The sequence below is a fragment of the Trichechus manatus genome, unplaced genomic scaffold (assembly GCF_000243295.1).
Source record: "Trichechus manatus latirostris isolate Lorelei unplaced genomic scaffold, TriManLat1.0 scaffold00082, whole genome shotgun sequence".
Taxonomy (NCBI): Eukaryota; Metazoa; Chordata; class Mammalia; order Sirenia; family Trichechidae; genus Trichechus; species Trichechus manatus.
Genome location: NW_004444018.1, coordinates 6,154,047 through 6,176,137, shown reverse-complemented (window position 1 = coordinate 6,176,137; position 22,091 = coordinate 6,154,047). Strand labels below are relative to the sequence as shown.

General features: G+C 37.0%; 1 protein-coding gene across 5 annotated transcripts in view; it reads left to right on the top strand.

Annotated features, from left to right (window-relative positions):
- Positions 1 to 22,091, top strand: part of AGTPBP1 (ATP/GTP binding carboxypeptidase 1) — a 201,717-nt gene that overhangs the window by 140,111 nt on the left and 39,515 nt on the right. For 4 of the 5 annotated variants that reach the window (XM_023735793.1, XM_012556959.2, XM_023735796.1 and 1 more), the window contains 4 exons: positions 1,201 to 1,330; positions 2,341 to 2,472; positions 13,684 to 13,860; positions 17,840 to 18,000. In XM_023735793.1, the coding sequence (XP_023591561.1) occupies positions 1,201 to 1,330; positions 2,341 to 2,472; positions 13,684 to 13,860; positions 17,840 to 18,000 (600 nt within the window). Of the gene's footprint in view, positions 1 to 1,200; positions 1,331 to 2,340; positions 2,473 to 13,683; positions 13,861 to 17,839; positions 18,001 to 18,329; positions 20,236 to 22,091 lie in introns of those variants that run through there. The other variant, XM_023735794.1, reaches the window with a different exon arrangement.

Below are 22,091 nucleotides of genomic sequence, written 5' to 3'. Positions count from 1 at the left end.
CATAGTGACCCCATGAAGAACAGAATGAAACACTGCCTGGTCCTGCGCCATCCTCACCGTCGTTGCTGTGTTTGAGCCCGTTGTTGCAGCTACTGTGTCAATCCATCTCGTTGAGGGTCTTCCTTGTTTTCGCTGAGCCTCTACTAGACTGAAATACTGGGGTATAATTACTTTTGAAGTGGAAGTGGTGTATAGTTAGTACAGTCCGTTTGTTTCTGGTAATTAGACGAAGTCTTCAGAGTGCTTTTAAAAGGTGGGATTTAATCCAGCTGCCATGAGCATCTCCAAAGATGAGGATCCCATATTTTATTTATTCAATGGAAGTAGCATGAATATTTCTCATATTTTAGGAAATTATTGAATTTTTTAACAAATAAAACGATTTCTTTTTAGTTACTGTGTTATGATTATGGAACTAAAATGAAGTCTTATGTCTAAGTTTAATTCAGAAACATTTTGACCAGTTAGAATTCTGTTTATCGTTCTGTTACTACTTTCTGATTTTTTGCCTGAATTTTTGCCGAATGACTTTAATACTTAGTACCTATGAGTAAACGAAAATATATTTGAATTCGTCCAAGAATGCATATTTTTCACATACTTGTCTTTCTCAGAAGACATTTTTATGTAATAACTATTGCAATAACTATATACACTGTTAGTACAATAAGACCTGTGAAAGCTGGAACCTGTGTAAGGCGGACACCTGTGAGAGAAGGAAAACTCAAATATTTTCCGCTAATACAGAATGATAGAAAAGTGGTAAGACTGCATCCTGTCAAAGATGGGAAGCTTGCAAGACCCAGAAAAACAAGGCAGTCCCACTGAGTTCCAGCTCTCACGAGTTTCACTGTATAACAAATGATTATTATATAATCAAATGGAAAATCTGGCCGTTAATAAATTTTATAAATCATGTAACAAAACCTTAGGATTGAGAATTAGTTTTTTTCTATAGCTTGAAAATTTTGGCCTATAAATCTGAAAGCTTACCACAGTTAAATGTATATAACACAAGGTCTTGCACATAGTAAATGCCCAATGTTAATAGAATGAGTATAACGTACATTCGGTTGAGCCCACCATCCACATCTTTTTGAAGGTATGGAATAGAGTCATAAAATCAAACCAGAAACTTATATAAAGGTTTATTGGTACCAGTGTTTTTCTGTCATTGTCTCTGTGTTTATGCATGTGTAGCCATCGCTGTTCTTTAAGTGGAGAGGATTTGAACAGACAGTGGCAAAGTCCAAATCCAGATTTACATCCTACGATTTACCATGCTAAGGGGCTGCTGCAATACCTGGCTGCAGTGAAGCGTTTACCCTTGGTAAGTAGCAATATTTGTTTTCACGTTGCATAGTCAAAGAAATGTTTTTCTTGATTCATATCTTAGTATTTTGTACATTAGTTTTTGGTTATAAAAGCTAAATATTAATAATTGCAAAGCAATTTCTTTAGAATGTCTTTTCCTATTATCATTGTGTTTTAATTTTGTCAAATAAATACCCAAATTAATATAACATATAGAATATTCTTATTTCATCAGGTTTAATATTTATAATTCTCATAAGCCCTTTATTTTCATCAGTCTCCTTCTTGTGAATTTCAAGTTTTTAATTTCATTGTTTGAACAACAACACTGAGATAACAATATGTATCTCTCAAATTCTTAAATTCTGAAACCAGTAGAAGTATTATTTCTGAACTCTTTAGTCAGCCATAAAACTGTTAAATCTTCAAGACATGCATGGACAACATAATATATATTTTTAAAATATATATGTTTCTTCTGTTTCCAGCAGCTTTTGTTTAGAATGTTCTCATTATATTAGACTTTAAATTATTTAATCTTCCTTTGGGAAAGCTCACAAAACTTAAAATTGACATGTGAGTCCATCCTTTATTTTTCATTTTTAAAATGCTCTTAAAAATTAAATTTAAACCATACCCTTTTTTAGTTGTGTTTTTCATGAGAGTGTTTTTGTGTTCTTTTAAATTACATAAATGTTTTAACAGTCCTTCGGGGCAGTCGTGGCTGCAGTTGTAGATTTGAGCTATAACTGAAAATTTATTATTTTTTAAATGGTGAATAGTAGATAAAAGAAAGAGTGAACATTGTGGCTTGGTACAGGACCTTCAAAGAATTTATCAGTTCTAGAATTAATCATAGATCCTTTCCTAAACTATTTTATTGGTTCTATTTGTTAAATGGTGATTCTTTTATAATAAAAGGACTGTGGAACAGACCTGTTTATTGGCTTGATGTTAACTAGCTTTACTTGGTAACATATGAATTTGAAGTTTTTAATTTTTAAAAATCATCACTATCTTTTTAAGGTTTTTTGTGATTACCATGGCCACTCCCGAAAGAAAAATGTATTTATGTATGGCTGCAGCATCAAAGAGACAGTGTGGCATACCAGTGATAATGCAACTTCATGTGATATAGTCGAAGATATGGGATACAGGGTAATTATTACAGATTATTCATGAGTTTTTACATTTCGAACATGCACAAAACTACAGAAAAAATAATTTAGTATATACAAACTACCCAAATTCAATAAATGTTGACATTTTGCCATTTTTGCTTCAGATTCTTTGTTTTAAAAGTTTCTTCTAAAAGTTTTTGTCTTTGTATTTAGATTTTTAATCTGTTTGGAATTTATTTTTGTATGAGATGTGAGCTTCTAATTCTGTTTTCTCTATGGATAACCAGTTATCTCAGCACCATTTATTAAATAGTACATCATTCCTCTGACAGTTGTATAAAGCTGTTGCTATTATATATCATGTTCCTGTATGTATTTGTCTGTTTTGGGGCTGTCTGTTATTATTATAGTCATCATTTTGTCTTTCTCTCTGCATACCACATTATTTTAATTATTGTAGGTTTATAATAAGTAATGATATCTGTTAGGGCAAATTTTTCTTCCTTTAAAAAATTACCTTGGTTGTTTTTTGTTTATTATTATTCCTTGTGAATTTTAGGATCAGTTTGTGGATAAACTTTGTTGAGATTTGGACCAGAGTTGTAGTGAAACTTAATTAAATTGGAGAGTATTATTATTATTATGGTACAGCATTGCTATCTGTGACCAATGCTTATCACTCTTCATTTTTGGTCTTTTATATTCTTAGTAAAGTTCAAAAATTTCTCTACATAGGTCTTACATTTTTGCTACATTTATTCCTAAATACTTTGAAATTTGTTACAGTTGGGAGTGGGAATTTTTCCCCACATGTCTGCCTCCCCCTCCCCAAATTGATTGTTGATGGTACATAGGAAATCTATTAACTTTGTTCAGAAGAAGTTTCTCTAATTTTTCAGATTCTTTTGCAAAAGATTACATATGAAAATGGCATCAGATTTCTCAGCAGCAACACTGAAAGCAAAAACTTAATGAACAAATGTTCTTCACAATTCTCAGCTCGATTTCCCAATTATAATTCTGTACCCATCCTAGCTATTAATTAAGTGGTAAGGTAGAAAAAGGATGTTCTGAGAGGAGGAGCCGAGATAGCGGCTTAGTCAGATACCCCATGCCTTCCCTTTACAGCAAATACTCGAGAAACCAAGTAAAACAGATAACAGATGACAGTCCTGGAACCCTGAGCATCAAATGAAAGGATAAAGAATTAAATCGAACACTGATTAAAATAAGAAACTAGAAGCAGCAAATGAGGAGAGATACAGAGCAGAGGTGTACTGCCAGCTGGCCTGGCGCAGCATGGCTATCTTGAGACAAAGCCAGTATCAGTCTCAGGTGAGGAGCACAGGAAGGCAGTTTCACGGAATTCCCAAGAGGAGACAGGAAACTGTGTAGCCATACCTGAAGTGAAGCAAGGTGAGCAGGACATGAACCAGCTCTAAGGAGGGAAAGTATAGGAAGGAGGGCAAGAGCTCCAGGGATCTCGACATCCGCAGAGCAGAGAGGGAGACAGTACCCAGAGACAAGGCTACTCACCAGTGGTGGTCCCCTGACCATTGGGGTGGGAGGCACACACGGAGAAATAGATCTGTAGAGTATCAGCAGGAAGTCCCCCACACAACTGGATTACGGACAGCCCCCTCCTTGCACTTGGTTGGGGCCAAGACCCAGTTGCTGGTAGCAGCCAATGGGATGTGCTCAGGCATCCTCGCCCAGTGCCAGAGTAGCATACACCCCCTGCCCCCACCCTCCTGGTGATTAGCAGCAGGAACCCCCCCATCCCGACCACCAGGTACCACAGTACAAGCCCTCCCTTTCTCCCCCACCCAGCCCTGTCCACCACCACACTGCCCACCTGACGAGCAGTGGAGAGTGCACCTGCGCTACCGATTACCTACCCTGCCCCCCCTGCCCCACACTTGCCTAGTGATGCGTGAGCACTCCCGCTGTCCTGGCTGCTGTCTCTGCCCCTTGCCTGCCAACCAGCCAAGCAGTGCAAGAGTGCTCCCAGCCGCCCACCCCACCCTCTACCCACCCACCTTGTGAACCACAGAGAGCGCTCCCAGCTACCTGCCACACCCTGTCTGCCACCCCACCCACCCAGTGAGCGACTGTGAGCCAGCGCCCTCTCAGTCTACCCTCAGCCATTTTGCACACCCAGCGAACAACAATGTGGGCTTTCCCTACCTGCTGCTGCCCTGCTCACCCAGAGACAGGTGGTGAGCACCTCTGCCACTAGACAAGTGATCAGCGAAGTACACCCAACCCACCCACCCTGACATATCAGAACAAAACAGGACAAAAAATCAGAGTGAAGCAAACAAACATACGGTAAATTCACTAAATAAAATAACACCTTAATGCCTCAGGGACAACAGACAATAACAAATCTAGAAGAAACAGGATAAGATAGTTCAAATAAATGACCAAAATAAAGGGGCAGAAAGTCTTCCTGAGGAAGAAATGGTAATAGAACTACCTGATAAGGAATTCAAAAGACTTATATACAGGATCCTCAAAGAGATCAAGGAAAACACAGACAAAACCCTAGAATAATTCAGGAAAACAATACAAGAACAAAATGACAGATAATTAGAAACCATACAAAAACAACGAGAAATCCAGAAGATTAACTATAAAATATCAGAAATAGATAACTCAATGGAAAGACACAGAAGTAGAATTGAATCAATGAAAGAAAGAACTGGCGAAATAGAGGACAAATCCCTTGATACTAACTTGTTTGAGGAACAATCAGAAAAAAGAATAAAAATGAAACCCTAGGAGTTATGTGTGACACAATCAAGAGAAATAATTTATCTGTAATAAGAGCCCAGGCTGCTAACTAAAAGGTTGGCAGTTTGAATCCACCAGCTGCTCCTTGGAAACCCTATGGGACAGTTCTACTCTGTCCTATAGGGTCGCTATGAGTTGGTATCAACTCAGTGGCAACAGGTTTAATAGGAACTCCACAAAAGGAGGAAGAAAAGTACAGAAAGAATTTTTGAAGATTTATTGGCTGAAAACTTTTCAAGTATCATGAAAGATGAGAAACTTCAAGAAGCCCAACGAACCCCATACAGGATAGACCCTCCAAAAAAATCACCAAGACGTATCATAATCAAACTTACCAAAACCAAAGACAAAAAATTCTGATAGCAGCTCATGAAGAATGAAATACCACTTACAAAGGGGCTCAAATAACACTAAGGGCTGATTTCTCATCAAAAACCATACAGGCAGGAAGGCAATGGGATGACATATAAAATCCTGAAGGAAAAGAATTGCGAACCAAGAATCACATATCCAGCAAAATTGTCTTTCAGAAATGATGGCAAAACTAAGACTTCCCCAGGTAAGCAGAAACTAAGAGAATTTGTAAAAACAAGACCAGCCTTACAAGAAATATTAAAGGAAGTCCTTTGGATAAGAGAACCAACGACATCAGACAACAATCTGAGATAAAGACATGACAGCATCACCCAGATACCAACCCAGTAAAAGACTTCACAAAAGCAAAATAAAGCTAAAAAATTGACTACAGGGAATCAGAGGAATTAAGCTGTAAATGACAACAACTTCAAACCAGAAAGGGGAAATAAAAGATGTAGTCATAGAACTTCCATATGAGGAGGAAGTCAAGGTGATTTCCAGACATAATAGACTGTTTTAATTTTAAGAGGATGAGTGTAAACTTCAGGGTAACCACAAAGAAAAGTAATAGATCTACTCACCAAAATAAAGAAGAAATCCAAAAAGACTCAGTAAACACAAAAACAACTGTGATTGATAGGAAAAGAAAATCCATATACAAAGAGAACTCAGCACAGAAAATTAAGAGGAACAAAGAAACCATTAACACCACAAAAGTATAACAAATGACAACAGTGAATCGATACCTATCGATAATAACACAATATAAATGGATTAAATGCACCTGTAAAGAGATAGAGGATAGCAGAATGGATATAAAAACATGACCCATTAATATGTTGCCTACAGGAGACACACCTTAGACACAAAGATGTAAACAACTTAAAAGTCAAAGGATAGAAAAAAACCTATCAAGCGAACAGTATCCAAAAGAGAGCAGGAGTAGCAGTACAGTTATGCTGCATAACGTCTGTTTGGACAATGTCTGACTGCATACACATCTGTGGTCTGGTGTATGCCCTCCGGGAGATGCCCCCAACCTGACTTGGCAGCAAGCCCATTCCACTGCCCCCCACCCACGGGAACAGGCACCCTTGCTGCTGGGAGAAGTAGGCGCCCAGTCCTGCTCCCAAGCGCCCAAGGTCAGGAGGCATCACAGGGCCTAGCCAGGGAGGGGTTGCTGGATCGCCTAGACCACTGTTGTGGCCCGTGCCTGGAGCCTCCCTGCTGTGACCTTCACAGGGCTGTAGGGTGGGACTCGGCCAGACGCTCACCTGAGGTGTCTGCAGCGGGAGCTGCCTGGGCTGCGTGCCACATAGTAGCCCCCAGGCCCCACAGATCCAGGTGTTCACACAACATCCGAATCATATAACATCTTATTTCACAGAATGTATCATGGATGTTAAGTGATGCATGACTATATTAATGTTGGATAAAATAGACTTTAAGTCAAAATCCATTTTAAGAGACAAGGGCGTTATATAATGATTAAAGGGTTAATCTACCAAGAACACATAAAATAATATCAATGCACCCAATGACAGAGCTCCAAAATACATAAACAGAATTGAAAAAAGAAACATTTCTACAACACCACCACTTTCAACGATGGACAGAACAACTAGAAAGAAACTCAGTAAAGACATAGAAGATCTAAAGTAACAGTCAACCAACGTGACCATATAGACATGTACAGAACACACCAACCAACAGCAGTGCAGTACACATTCTTCTCCAACGCACACAGATCATTCTCCAGAATAGACTATATTCTAAACCACAAAGCAAGCCTCAATAAATACAAAAACACTGACATAATACAAAGCATCTTTTCAGAACATAATGGTATAAAACTAGAAAACAATAACAAGAAGAAACAGCAAGGAAAAAAATTAAATACATGGAAACTGAATTATACCTTACTTAAAAACTACTGAGTCATAGAAGAAATTCAAAATGAAATTTAAAAATTCTTAGACTCAAATGAAAATGAAGACATAACATGCCAAAACCTGTGGGACACAGAAAAGCAGTGCTCAGAGGAAAATTTCTAACAATAAACATGCACATCAAAAATGAAGAAAGATCCACAGTCTACAACTTAACCCAACAGCTTGATCAAATAGAAAATGAACAGCAGAAGAAGTTACCAGAAGAAAGAAAATAATAAAGATCATAGCAGAAATAAATGAAATAGAAAACAGAAAAACAATAGAGTCAACAAAACTAGAAGCTGGTTCTTTGAAAGGATCAATAAAATTGACAAACCACTCACCAAATTGACAAAGGAAAAAAATGAGAAGAGGCAAATAAAATAAGAAATGAAATAGACGACATTACAACAGAACCAACCTAGATAAAGAGGATTATTACAGAATATTATGAAAAATTGTACTCTAACAAATTTGAAAACCTAGAAGAAATGGACAAATTTTTAGAAACATTATCTACCTAAACTAACACAAGCAGAGTTAGAAAACCTAAATAGATCCCTAAGAAAAGAAGAAATTGAAGATGTCATTACCAAAAAAAAAAGAAAAAAGAAAAAAACTCCCAACAAAAATAAGCCCTGGCCCAGATAGCTTCACTGGAGAGTTCTACCAAACATTCAGAGAAGAACTGACGCCATTTCTACTCAGACTATTCCAGAATGTAGAAAAGGAAGGAATACTCCCTGATTCATTCTATGAAGCCGACATAACCCTGATACGAAAGCCAGGCAAAGATACCACACACACACAAAATTACAGATTGATATCCCTCGTACATATAGATGCAAAAAGTGTCAACACATTCTGGCAGCATATTGAAAAAATAATACATCATGATCAAGTGGGATTTATACCAGGGATACAAGGGTGGTTTAACATTAGAAAATCAATCAGCATAATTCACCACATAAATAAAGCAAAGGAAAAGAACCACATGATCATCTCAATTGATACAGAAAAGGCATTTAATAAAATCCAACACCCTTTCCTGATAAAAACTCTCAGCAAAATAGGAATAAAAGGGAAACTCCTCAATATAATTAAGGGTATATATACAAAACGAATAGCCAGCGTTACTCTCAGTGGACGGAGATTGTAAGCATTCCTCTTGAGAACAGGAGCTAGACAAGGATGACTATTATCAACACTTGTCTTAGTTATCTAGTGCTGCTACAACAGAAATACCACAAGTGGATGGTTTTAATGAAGAGAAGTTTATTTCCTCATAGTCAAAGTAGGCTAAAAGTCCAAACTCAGGCTGTCAGCTCCAGGGGGAAGTCTTTCTCTGTTGGCCTTCTCATCAATGTTCCTCCGGACTAGGAGCTACTTTGTGCAGGGACCCCAGTTCAAAGGACGTGCTCTGCCCCTGGAACTGCTTTCTTGATGGTGTGAGGTCCCCCCTGTCTCACTGTTCACTTCTGTCTTTTATATCTCAAGAGATTGCCTCAGGACACAATCCAGTCTTGTAGATCAGGTCCTGCCTTACTAACACAACTGCCACCCATTCTCCCTCATTAACATCATAGAGGCAGGTTTACAACATACAGGAAAATTGCATAGTACCAGGAATCATGGCCTAGCCAAATTGATACACACGTTTTTTGGGGGACATAATGCAAACCATGACACCACTCCTATTCAATATTGTACTGGAAGCCCTAGCCACAGCAATAAGGTAAGAAAGGGAAATAAAGGGCACCCAAATTGGTAAGGAAGAATTCAAACTATCCTTATTCATAGACAACATGATCCTATGCATAGAAAATCCCAGAGACACCACAAGAAAGTTACTGGAAGTAATAGCAAAGTGGCAGGGTATAAGATCAGCATGCAAAAATCAGTTGGATTCCTTTACACTAACAGGGAGAACTCTGAAAAGGAAAGAAGACAATACCATTTACGATAGCCCTCAAAAGGATAAAATACCTAGGAATAAATCTAACTAGGTACATAAAAGACTTATACAAAGAAAACTAGAAAACACTACTGCAAGAATCCTAAAGAGACCTACTTAAATGGAAAAACATCCTATACTCACAGATTGGAAGAGTTAACATTGTGAAAATGTCAATACTACCCAAAGCGATCTATAAATGTGGTGCAATCCTGATCCAAATCCCAACAACATTCTTTAACGAAATGGAAAAACTAATCTCCAACTGTATATGAAAAGGATAGAGGCCCCAAATAGCTAAAGCATTACTGAAGAACAAAGTAGGAGACCTCACATTTCTCGATCTCAGAACTTACTATACATACACCCATGGTGGTCAAAACAACCCTGGTGCTGGTTCAACAACAGTCACATAGACCAATGAAACAGAATTGAGAACCCAGAAGTAAATCCATCCACCTGTGGACAGATGATCTTCAACAAAGGATTGAAGTCCATTCAATGAGGAAAAATAGTCTTTAACAAATGGTGCTGGCAAAATTGGACATCCATTTGCAGAAAAAATGAAACAGGATCCATACCTCACACCATGCACAAAAACTAACTAAAAATGGATCAAAGACCTAAGTGATGAACCTAAAACTATAAAATACCTGGTAGGAACAAAGCTAAGGGTCCTAATTTATAGCATAAGTAGACAAACATAACTAAAATGCCCAAACAACAGAAGATAAGCTAGATAACTGGGACCTCCTAAAAATGAAATACATATGCTCATCAAAAGACTTCACCAAAAGAGTAAAAAGAGAGCCTATAGACTGGGGAAAATAATTTGGCAATGACATATCTGACAAGGGTCTAATCTCTAAGCTATAGAAAGCTTCAGCACTTCAGCAACAGAAAAACAAACAATACAGTCAAAAGGGCAAAAGACATGAACAGACACTTCATCAAAGGGGACGTTCAGGCAACTAACAAACACATTAAGAGATGTTTGTGATCATTAGCCATTAAATCAAAACCAAACCAGACCCAGTGCCGTCGCGTCAATTCAGACTCATAGCAACCCTATAGGACAAGTAAAACTGCCCATATGTTTCCAAGGCTGTAAATCTTTACGGAAGCAGACTGCCACATCTTTCTCCCATAGAGTGGCTAGTGGGTTCAAACTCCTGACCTTTCGGTTAACAGCCGAGCTGTTTAACCAGTGCTCCTCATTGGCCATTAGAGAGATGCAAATCAAAACTGCAATGAGATATCATCTCACCTCTGCAAAAATGACACTGATCAGAAAAACAGAAAACGAAAATGCTGGCGAGGTTGTGCAGAGATTGGAACACTTATACGCTACTGGTGGGATTGTAAAATGGTACAACCACTATGGAAAATGGTATGGCACTTCCTCAGAGACCTAGAAATAGAAATAACGTATGATCCAACAGTCCCACTATTAGGTACCTATCCTAGAGAAATAAGAGCAGTAACACAAATAGGCATATGCACACCCATCTTCATTGCAGCATTATTCACAATAACAAAAAGATGGAAACAACCTGAGTGTCCCAACATCAGATGAATGGATAAATAAATTGTGGTACATACATATAATGGAATAGTATGCAATGATTACGAGTAATGATGAGTCCATGAAACATCTTACAACATGAATGAATCTAGAGGACATTATGTTGAGTGCAATAAGTCAATCACGAAAGGACAAATACTGTATGATACCACTTTTATAAAAAGTTAAGAATAGCCTTACACACAGAAAGGAACATTCTTTGATGGTTACCTGGGAAGAGAGGGGGAGGGAAGGAGAATCTCTTAGTAGATAGTAGACGTGTTAATTCTGGTGAAGGGAAAGGCAATATGCAATATGGGGGAAGTCAGCACAATGTGACCAAGGCAAATGAAGACACTGAGAGGTACACAAGACTAAAGGACAACTGTATCATATACAATTCTGCAACAAAAGTAATAGCCAAAAATTTGTGAATGATTACATAGGTAGCTATGTATGCTAAATAGATGGCAGAGGGCATATGGGAGGGCATTTGAGTGCATATATGGGTATGAACCCCCTTGCCGTTGAGTCGATCACGACTCATGACCCTATAGGACAGAATAGAACTGCCCCCATAGGGTTTCAGGAGCAGCTGGTAGGTTCGAACTGCTGACCTTTTGGTTTGCAGCCAAACACTTAACCACTGTGCCACCTGAAACCCCATTGCTGTGGAGTCTATTCCAGCTGATAGCAATCATATAGAACAGAGTACAGCTGCCCCGTAGGGTTTTGCATGGAGCAGCTAGTGGATGCAAACTGCTGACCTTTTGGTTAGCAGCCAAGCTCTTAACCATTGCACCACCAGGGTCCCATATATGGCTATAGTTATGGGTATTTGTATATACATATTTGTATGTGCTGCGTATATATTTGTATATATAGTAGAGCATATGGGGGCACAGCTATGGGAACTTCTTAGATATATCCAGACACCTCGTGGGGCTGAGTTCCTGGACTTGAAGGTTAAGGACCATAGTCTTGGGGGACATCTAGGTCAGTTGGCATGACATAATTCATAAAGATAATGTTCTACATCCTCATGTGGTGAGTAGCATCTGGGGTCTTAAAAGCTTGCGAGTGGCCATCTAAGGTATGACTATTGATCTTTTCCCATCTGGAGCAAAGGAGAGTGAAAGAAATCTGACTCCAGGAACCAATTAGTCCAAAAGATTAATGGCTCGCATGAACCACAGCCTCCTCTGGCCTGAGACCAGAAGATTTAGATGGTGCCCAGCTACCACAACTGACCACCCTGACCAGGAACATAATAGAAGGTCCTGGTTAGAATGGGAGAAAAATGTAGAGCAAAACTCTAATTTGTAAAAAAGACAAGATTTATTGGAATGATAGAGATGGGAGGAACCCCTGAGACTATTGGCCTAAGACACTCTTTTAACCTGGAACTGAAGCCACTCCTGGAGGTCACTTTTCAGCCAAATAAAAGATTGGGCCTATAAAATAAACAATAATACCCGAGAGGAATGTGCTCCTTAGAACAATCAACTATACGAGACCAAACAGGCAACGTTTGCCCAAAAGCAAAGATGAGAAGGCAAAGGGGCAGGGAAACTAGAGGGATGGAAACAAGGAAGCCAGGGTGGAAATGGGGAGAGTGCTGACACATTGTGGGGACAGCAGCCAATGTCATGGAACAATTTGTATATGAATTGTCGAATGGAAAACTACTGTGTAAACTTTCACCCAAAGCACAATAAAAGGTTAAAGAAAAGTAAAGGATGTTTTCAGACTTCGAAAGTCTCAAGAAATTTACCTTCCGTATAGCCTTTCTCTGGGAGCTACTGGAAGATATGCTTCACCAAAACAAAGGAGTACTGTGAAAAAAGGGAAAGGCATTTGCAAAGTAAACTTAAGAGAGAGACAAAGCCCAGAATAAAAGTGAAGGCAGAGCCCAACAATGTGTGTGAAGTGCCCAATGTGTCAACATTTGAGCATGTTACTGCCTCATGATCTCCAGGAGTTGAGTCTTACTAGGTTAGTCCACATTAAATGAAGCAAACAGAGTAAATTAGCAGAGCTCAGCAATACAGAAAAGAAATGGAGACTATTTAGTTTAGACTCAAACAGTGTAAGAAAGGGAGAGTCCCAGAGAATAGGAGAAAGCTAGACAAAAGAGCAGACACCAAGAACATTTATGCGTGTTGTTCTCTGTCTGGACCGCCACCACCACCACCACCATCACCATTCCATTTCTGCTTATTTGTCATAGTTCAGTCACTACTCCTCCGGGAATACTTATATAACCTCCTGAAATGAAATCAGATTACACTTTTGCAAGATTTTCTCTCCTTTATATCACTTAATAGTTATAATTTTAGTTTTTTGTGTTATTTGATTAATAATGTTTTTCTTTATACCAGATAATAAGCTCCACATAGCTAACAAGTCTGTTTGCTCACATTTCTGCGGTGCTTTTCTTGAAATTAAAGCTACAGTTTGATTTTCAAACTATGATTTGGGAGAGTTCCAGCTATTTCCAGCAGAAAATTCTAAATTAGCAAGACAATGGTTTAGTGTTTTGAGTAGCAGAGGATGTAGAAGGAAGATCCACATGGCCCTGCTCTAATCACGTTATTTTTCAAAACGGAAAAACAAAAAAACCTCGATTTATTCTTATTTTTACAGACTTTGCCTAAGATACTGAGCCATATTGCCCCAGCATTTTGCATGAGCAGCTGTAGCTTCGTAGTTGAAAAATCTAAAGAATCAACAGCACGAGTTGTAGTCTGGAGGGAAATAGGAGTACAAAGAAGCTATACCATGGAAAGTACTTTGTGTGGCTGTGATCAGGGAAGATATAAGGTAAAGCATCTCAAGACTTCCATATTTTCTATAGCAGTTTTCAAGTGTATACTAAATGATAATGTTGTTATCCTGAGTTATATATAATTTGCAATAATAGACTCATATGCAGTCTTAAGAACAAGCTGTTTTCTTCACTAAATAGCTTGCTTAAGGTCCTTGTGGAATTCTTGGTTATTCGAACCTATTTACATTCATAACTTTTTAGAAAGCATGTTACTGTACACATCTAAATACTGATTAATATATAATGAACTGTGCAAGTAGTTCATTATTAATAAAATTAAAAAATATATATATTGGATAGAAGTATTTATGCATTTAACAAATAAACACATTTATTTATAAAGTGCTGGTTTGTTACATTTAGATTTTTGTGTGTATGACTTTTAAATGCGTATCCCTTTGCTAAAGTTGTTTTTTTTTTTTTACTAAAACTGCTCTCCTTGGTGCCGTACGCGTTTATTGGGAACAACCAGAGTTTAAACTTTACTTCTGAACTTAAAGACTAATAAAATGTTAACTGATATTGAGTTTTTTAAAGATTGAAGACTTTGTGGGCAATGAATTGGACCTTTGATAAGCATTGAGTACACCTGAATATGTATTTTTCTTGCCTTGCCATACAGAGATTTTCAGGTGTCATACTAATTATTCTACTTCTTTTGTTTTGTTTGCTTGTTTGGCATGGGGAAAAAGGATACTGAATCTAATATTGATTTTTATGTACCTCACATAAAAATAGTTATAACTAAAACAATAGTTATAACTTTGTATTTGGAAAGAGTTAAAAATCTTCTAATTGGTTAGCATGAAAAATGTAAACATTATAGTCGATGTCTAAAATTTTAAGTGAAGAGTCTAAATAATGACTTTTTCAGTCTTATAAGCTAGAAGAAAATCGTACAGATTTTGCAATTGGCATTCAAACTTTTGGGACCTGTTTGAGTAGAACTTTATGAAATTCCAATATGTTGTTTTAGTGACTCTTCCCAAAATTTTAAATTGACCACATTATAGTATTCTCCTGAAGTGTGGTATCTTTAGAGCTCTCTCCAAATATTGTACAACAGTGACTTCCAGTTTACCAAGGGCAGGATGGTGGTGAGAGATAAGATACAGCCTGAGCTCCACCCCAACTTCCCACCCTGTACCCCTAATCATTGCTCTAGTGGACAACTTTTACCAAGGGTCTCATATCCCACAAGTGTGTGGGATGGGAAAAAAACTTGAGAATCACTTTTGTGTAAGAACATAGGTGACTCCTACAAAAAAAAAAACATGGAGCTATATGATTTTTGGAAACAAACTGTAAATTACTTCTTAAAGAGGCCGTTTATGCAGTTAGGAGAAGATGACTTAAAGTATCAGTGTCTGTGAAACTAGCCTGTGGGCAGTGGGAAAAGAAGTACTGTACTTTTACACAAATAACATGTTCGTTCTACGTTTTTTTTGCCAACCACCCCCCCCCCGTATTTTTGTAAGCACCCTATGCTAATTTTTGTACAGCAACATGTAAAAAAATTAGCATAGCGTACTTATGAAAATACCTTGTGGGTGGGTGGGGGGAGGGTGCTGTTGACCGTAAAAATGTAGAATGCCAGTGATGTTTGCCTAAAAATACGGTAGTCAGGGAGGTTGGGACTTGAATGCCCCTTCAAATCATCTGTAGCATATAAAATATGCTTCGTTATTGTGTGTAGATTCCACTGATAGACTTCCATTGGATTTTAAAAAATATTCTATTTGTGTTTTGATAAATTTGCTTGTCATGGAAGAGACCAAATTTTTAAAAATAGGTAAAATGTATTTTGAAACATAAAATGTTTGACCAGTTTTCTAAAATGCTACTTTTATTTTTAATCTTTCACTCGTTGCCATCAAGTTGATTCGGACTCATAGCGACCTTATAGGACAGAGTAGGACTACCCCATAGGGTTTCTAAGGAGCAATTGGTGGATTTGAACTGCCCACCTTTTGGTTAGCAGCCCGAGCTCTTAACCACTGTGCCACTAGGGCCCCTTTTAATCTTTAAACTTTTAAAAACGAGCTGGATACCTGATACTCATTTCTTTTATATGATTTAGTTGAATATACATTGATTTAAAACTCTTATGAAGAAAAGTGTGTCTTACTGAACCAATTTTTTTTTTTTACATTTAAGATGTAATTTTTTTTATTGTACTTTAGATGAAGATTTACAGAACAAACTAGCTTCTCATTAAACAGTACACATATTGTTTTATAATATTGGTTAACAACCCCATAACACGTCAACAGTCTCCCTTCTCGAACTTGGGTTCCCCATTACCAGCTTTCCTGTCCCCTCCTGCCTTCTAGTCCCTGCCCCTGGGCTGGTATGCCCCTTTAGTCTTGTTTTGTTTTATTGGCTTGTCTAACCTTTGGATGAGGGTGAACCTCAGGAGTGACTTCATAACTGAGCTAAAAGGGTGTCCGGGGGCAGTACTCTTGGGATTTCTCCAGTCTCTGTCAGGCCAGTAAGTCTGGTCTTTTTTCATGATTTAGAATTTTGTTCTACATTTTTCTCCAGCTCTGTCTGGGACCCTTTATTGTGATCCCTGTCAGAGCAGTCAGTGGTGGTAGCCGGGCATCATCTAGCTGTACTGGACTCAGTCTGGTGGAGGCCATGTAATTGTGGTCCGTTAGTCCTTTGGACTAATCTTTGCTTTGCATCTTTAGTTTTCTTCATTCTCTCTTGCTCCTGAAGGGGTGAGACCAGTGGAGTATCTTGATGGCTGCTGACAGGCTTCTAAGACCCCACACGCTCCTCACCAAAGTAAAATGTAGAACATTTTCTTTATAAACTATGTTATGCTAATTGAGCTAGATTGAACCAAGTTTTTTACATCTAAAATTCAAGGCTTTTATCTCAATATATACTTTTTAAATCAGTTAATGCTAATAAGCTGTGTGAGTCTAATAATATTTTAAGAAGCAGTTCTTTTTCACGCTCATATTTTCATGTTATCGAATTTTAGGCTATAAATGTTCTTTATTTTTATTTTCTAAACTAATTCAGAAATAGGCATACACTTTCTAAAGCTTTTAAATTGAGATGACAAATGAATGCTGTAATAAACATGGTTAGGTAGCATCTCCTGGAATACCTGGAACATACTGTAAGGAGCCCTGGTGGTGCAATGGTTAAACTCTCGGCTGCTAACCAAAAGGTTGATGGTTCGAAACCCACCAGCAACTCCACTGGAGAAAAGACCTGGCAATCTGCTCCCATAAAGATTACAGCCTAGAAAACTCTATGAGGCAGTTCTATTCTGGGGTTGATACGAGTTGAAAATCTGCTTGATGGCACCTAACAACAACAGCAGCATACTATTTACTGAGAAGCTGTTGGTTGAAAAATGGGTAAGGGGATTGTGGTAAAATTTTCTTTTTGCTATAGTCTCAATTGACATGGAACATAGTTACTTATTGTACTATTACCTTATTTACATATTTGTTTGATTCTTTTTTTAAAATATGATATTCATAGCTTTTTTGTTTATTTTTACTTACAGTTTCTTTTATCATACAGTAAAAATATCTATAAGGTAACATGCAAGTATACATATTGGAGCTTTATTTTTAACATCCAAAGTGGTAGATTGCAGGATTTTGTTAAAATATAGTTTCACACATGACCTCCAGGAGCAGCATTATCACAAAATCTTCATCTGTTTTTTTTTTTTCCTTCTAGAATGTGGTGAAAATAGTTTGCATTGCAGTGAATGAGAATAGACTTTTTAGGAAAGGTCTTTTAGCACAGTTTGTTTCCTTTGTGACCTAGAATAATCTTATATTTTTAAGAAATTTTGCTTGTTGAATCCTAGTTTCATACAAAGCACCAAACTTTTTATTTTATTAATACAGTTATCAATTCCTTTTAGTTTATAATTTAAATGTGGTGCTGCTAAAGGACCACACACTTTCTCATTATATGTGTAATACTGCTTTATTTTAGGGTTTACAAATTGGTACTCGTGAATTGGAAGAGATGGGAGCAAAATTTTGTGCTGGTTTATTACGTTTGAAAAGACTGACATCCCCATTGGAATATAATCTGCCTTCCAGCCTTCTTGACTTCGAAAATGACTTGATTGAATCAAACTGCAAAGTAACTAGGTAGGATAAATTTGTTTTATTCTTTTATTAAGTTTTAGTTAACTATTAGACTTCATTAAAATAGCTAAGCAGAGGAAAGGTACTGAGATTTTGACAGCTGACAGCATTTTTAGAATTGATACAATTAAGTGTACAAATCTAATATTTATTTCAAATTGTGATAATATTCTTGATTCTTTTTTTTTATTATGGTGTGTGTATGTATATATATGTACATATATATATAAAACAAAACATTCACCAGTTCAGCAGTTTTCACATGTATAGTTCAGTGACGTTGATTATGTTCAGCATGTTGTGAGACCATTACCACCACTGTCCTTTTACAGACGATCCCTCCACTGTTCACAGAAACTCAGTGCTTCCTAAGCAGCGTCTCCCTCTTTTCCCCTCCCTTCTACCCGAGAGCAGTAAGAAGGTTTGGTCTGTTCTTGATTCTTTTAATGTTGATTTTTGGATGAGACTTTAATGAAATATCCTTATATTTTGAGCTCTGCTTTTAGCAATTTTAATTCCTATTGCTTTTAACCCAGCCAAAGAAAACACCCATTGCTGTCCAGTAAGTTCCAACTCATAGCAACCCTATGTGAGTGAGACTTTCAACGCAGAAATATCCAGTGTGAATAACATAAAACTTATATCAGATAACATCTAAATTGAGAGTTTAGAGTCAGCATTCATATTTCAAAAGAAATTTGTTGATGTGTAGATACATCAAATGGCTATTCAATAACCTGGTTACATGTGTTTGAAACAGCTAATTTATCATCCCTTTGATCATTTAATTACATCTGCCAGATGTTCTTGTAAATAGGTAATCTTTTTCTCATAAGGTTCAACGTACATAAAATTTGATCAGTTACAAGTTCAGAGATAATTCAGTGTCATAATTCTTAATCATAATATCAGAGCTTAGCATTTTATAGTTTGGCCTGTATGGGTAAGAGTAGTCCCATTTTATAGAACCTTTATGATTTTTGCTGTTAGATACTGACTTGTCTTCAGATTTGTTAATTTATTACCATGCACTGTTACATATATCGATGTGCAGTTTTAAGGGCAGTAAAACATTAATGGAGACTCCATTCTTCATAAATGTGATGATGTAGACAAGTGATCACCTGCATTCTCTACTTTTCAAACTGCTTGCTAAGCAGTAGTGGAAACGAGTATAAAGAGTACAAGTTGCTTCACTGGTATTTGAGAAACTCCTTTTAAGTTTTAATTCATGTATTCTAAACCTAGGCCTAGTCCCTGAACCACCTTCCCTTCACCCTCAAGAGATCCGTGGATTCAGAGTGTCTGTGAATTAGAATGGAATAAAAGTTACATCTTTATGTTCACTAACTTCTAGTTGAATTATAATGTAGACAATAAGCCACAGTATTAGTAATATCTGTGACTTTTTCACCAATAAAAATCCAGATCTTTTAATACCACATTATGGTTGCTTTAAATATCCTGAAACATCATTTATGCACGTCAGTATTTTATAATTATGGCTATTAGACCCTCCATTAGTCTTAACTGTTCTAAAAGAAGTATACATTTTAATGAAATCACATGTACTGCTGTATCATATCTTTTTAATATTTTGATAATTGTATTTCAATATAATTGATTTTTTTGTAATCATCTTATTTTGTTTTATGCATTTAAAAAAGTTATTGAGAGAAGGAGTTCATAGGCGTCACCAGACTCTCAAAGAGGACCATGGCCCAAAAAAAAAGAACCCCAGTTCCGGTTACTCTGTGCACTTAAAAATACAAACCTAATAATAAACAATTATAAATTCAGACAGTTTTCCCTGTAAAATTTCACTCTAGCTCTTTCCCCTGTTTACCACTTGCATCATTAGGCAGCCAGCCACTTCTTCTGTATGCTGCCGTTCTTCTTTCTCTCTCAGCTGCATTTCCACATACGTCTACTTTAGCTCTTACTTTATTGTATTAATTTAACATTTTGTGTTGACACAGTTGTATCTCCTAGTCTTAGTTTCTGAAAAGCAGGGACTTTTTTTCAATATATATTTTTTGAAGCAGTCACAAACTTAACAGAAAAGCTGGAAGTACAGTGAAAAGAATTTTTTTCTCAATCTATCTGAAAGTAAATTGCCAGCCTGATGCCCTGTCACCCTAAAATACTTTTGAGAAGTGCTGTCCAATAGAAATGGAATGCAAGCTACATTGTAATTTTAAATTTTCTAGTAGAAATATTGGAAAGGTAAAAAGAAGCAGTGTAATTAATTTTAATAATGTATTTTATTTAGCCAAATATATCTAAAATGTCATTTCAACAGGTAATCAATATAAAAATATTAATAAGGTATTCAACATCCTTTTTTCATTCCGAGTCTTTGAAACCTAGTGTGTATATTACACATATAGCACATCTCAGTTGAGGCTAGCCACATTTTAAGTGCTCAATATGTGGCTAGTGGCTACTGTATTAGAAAGTAGAAAATATTTCCTATGAACAAGTAGAATATATTTCCTATAAACAAGAACCACCATACAACTATCAAAATTAGGTAATTAACATTGATATGATATATTCCATCTAATCTTTTTTTTTTTAAATAATATTTTATTGTTTTTAAGGTGAAACTTTACACAGCAAATTAGGTTCTTCTTTAATAATTTTTATACAAATTGTTCTGTGCCATTGGTTACAGTTTTTACAATGTGTCGGCATTCTCATTATTGTCATCTGGATTGTTCTGTTTCCATTGATCTAGCTTCCCTTCCCGTTCTTGCCGTCTCATCTTTGCTTTTGGGTAACTCCTGACCATTTGATCTCATATAGTTAATTTTTAAAGGCAGCACATTACTCACAGGTGGTATTGTTTATTTTATAATCCAATCTATTATTTTAGTTTCAATTCCAGGTTCAAAGCGTATCTTAGGGCAGTAGTCTTGGGGATTCCTCTAGTCTCTATCAGTTCAGTAGGTCTGGCCTCTTTTAGGAATTTGAGTTTTGTTCTGCATTTTCTCTCATTCTATCTGGACTTTCTATTGTGTCCCTGGTCAGAACAGTTGGTAGTGGTTAACTGGACACCATCTAGTTCCCCTGGCCTCAGTTTAGAGGAGGCTGTGGTTCATTTGGGCTGTTGGTCCCAAGGATTAGTTTCTTCTCTGATCCTTTGATTTCCTTCATTCTCTTTTGCTCCCGACAAGTAGACACCAATAGTTGTATCTTAGATGGCTGCTCACAAGCTTTTAAGACCCTAGATGCTGCTCACCAAATTCAATTGTAGAACATTATCTTTGTGCACTATGTTATGCCATTTGACTAAGTTGTCCTGCAAGACTATGGTCCCAAGCCTTTTGACCCAGTGAACCAATCCCGCAAGTTGTTTTGGTATGTCTGGGAAGCCTCCATAACTCTGCTGCGTCTGTGGTTTGTTATATATGTGGTTATATATGTAGCACACACAAATGTATGTATACATATGCCTACATTTACTCACATGTGCCTTCCTGTATACATATGTGCATCCATGTCTACCTATGTAACCATACACATATTTTTTGGTGGTTTTTACTGTTTTTGTAAAAATTGTGTATGTTATAGCATTTACTAATATTGTCCATTTTTCTCGTATATGTCTTAGTTCCTTTATTCACCTTGGTCAGGTTGTGCTGACTTCACCCATATTGGGGAATGCCTTTCCTATCACCAAAAGTAACAAGTGTCTACTATCTAGAAACTTATTTTCCCCTTTGTCCCTACCATCCCTGGTAACCATCAAAGAACTTTGCTTTCTGTGTGTATATCTGTTCTTGACTTTTTTTTGTTGTTCTTTTTTTTAATATTTTATTGTACTTCAGGTGAGGCTTACAGAACAAATAGTTTCTCATGAAACAGTAATACACATGTTGTTTTATGACATTGGTTAACAACTTCACAACATATTAACCCTCTAACTTCTCAACCTTTTTTTTTGGTGAAAATACACATAGCCAAAGGTACACCGTTTCAAAAATTTCTACATACACAGTTCAGTGACATTGACTATGCTCTTCCAATTGTGCTGTTATTCTCACTTAAGATGAAGGCTTACAGAATAAAATAGTTTCTCATTTAACAGT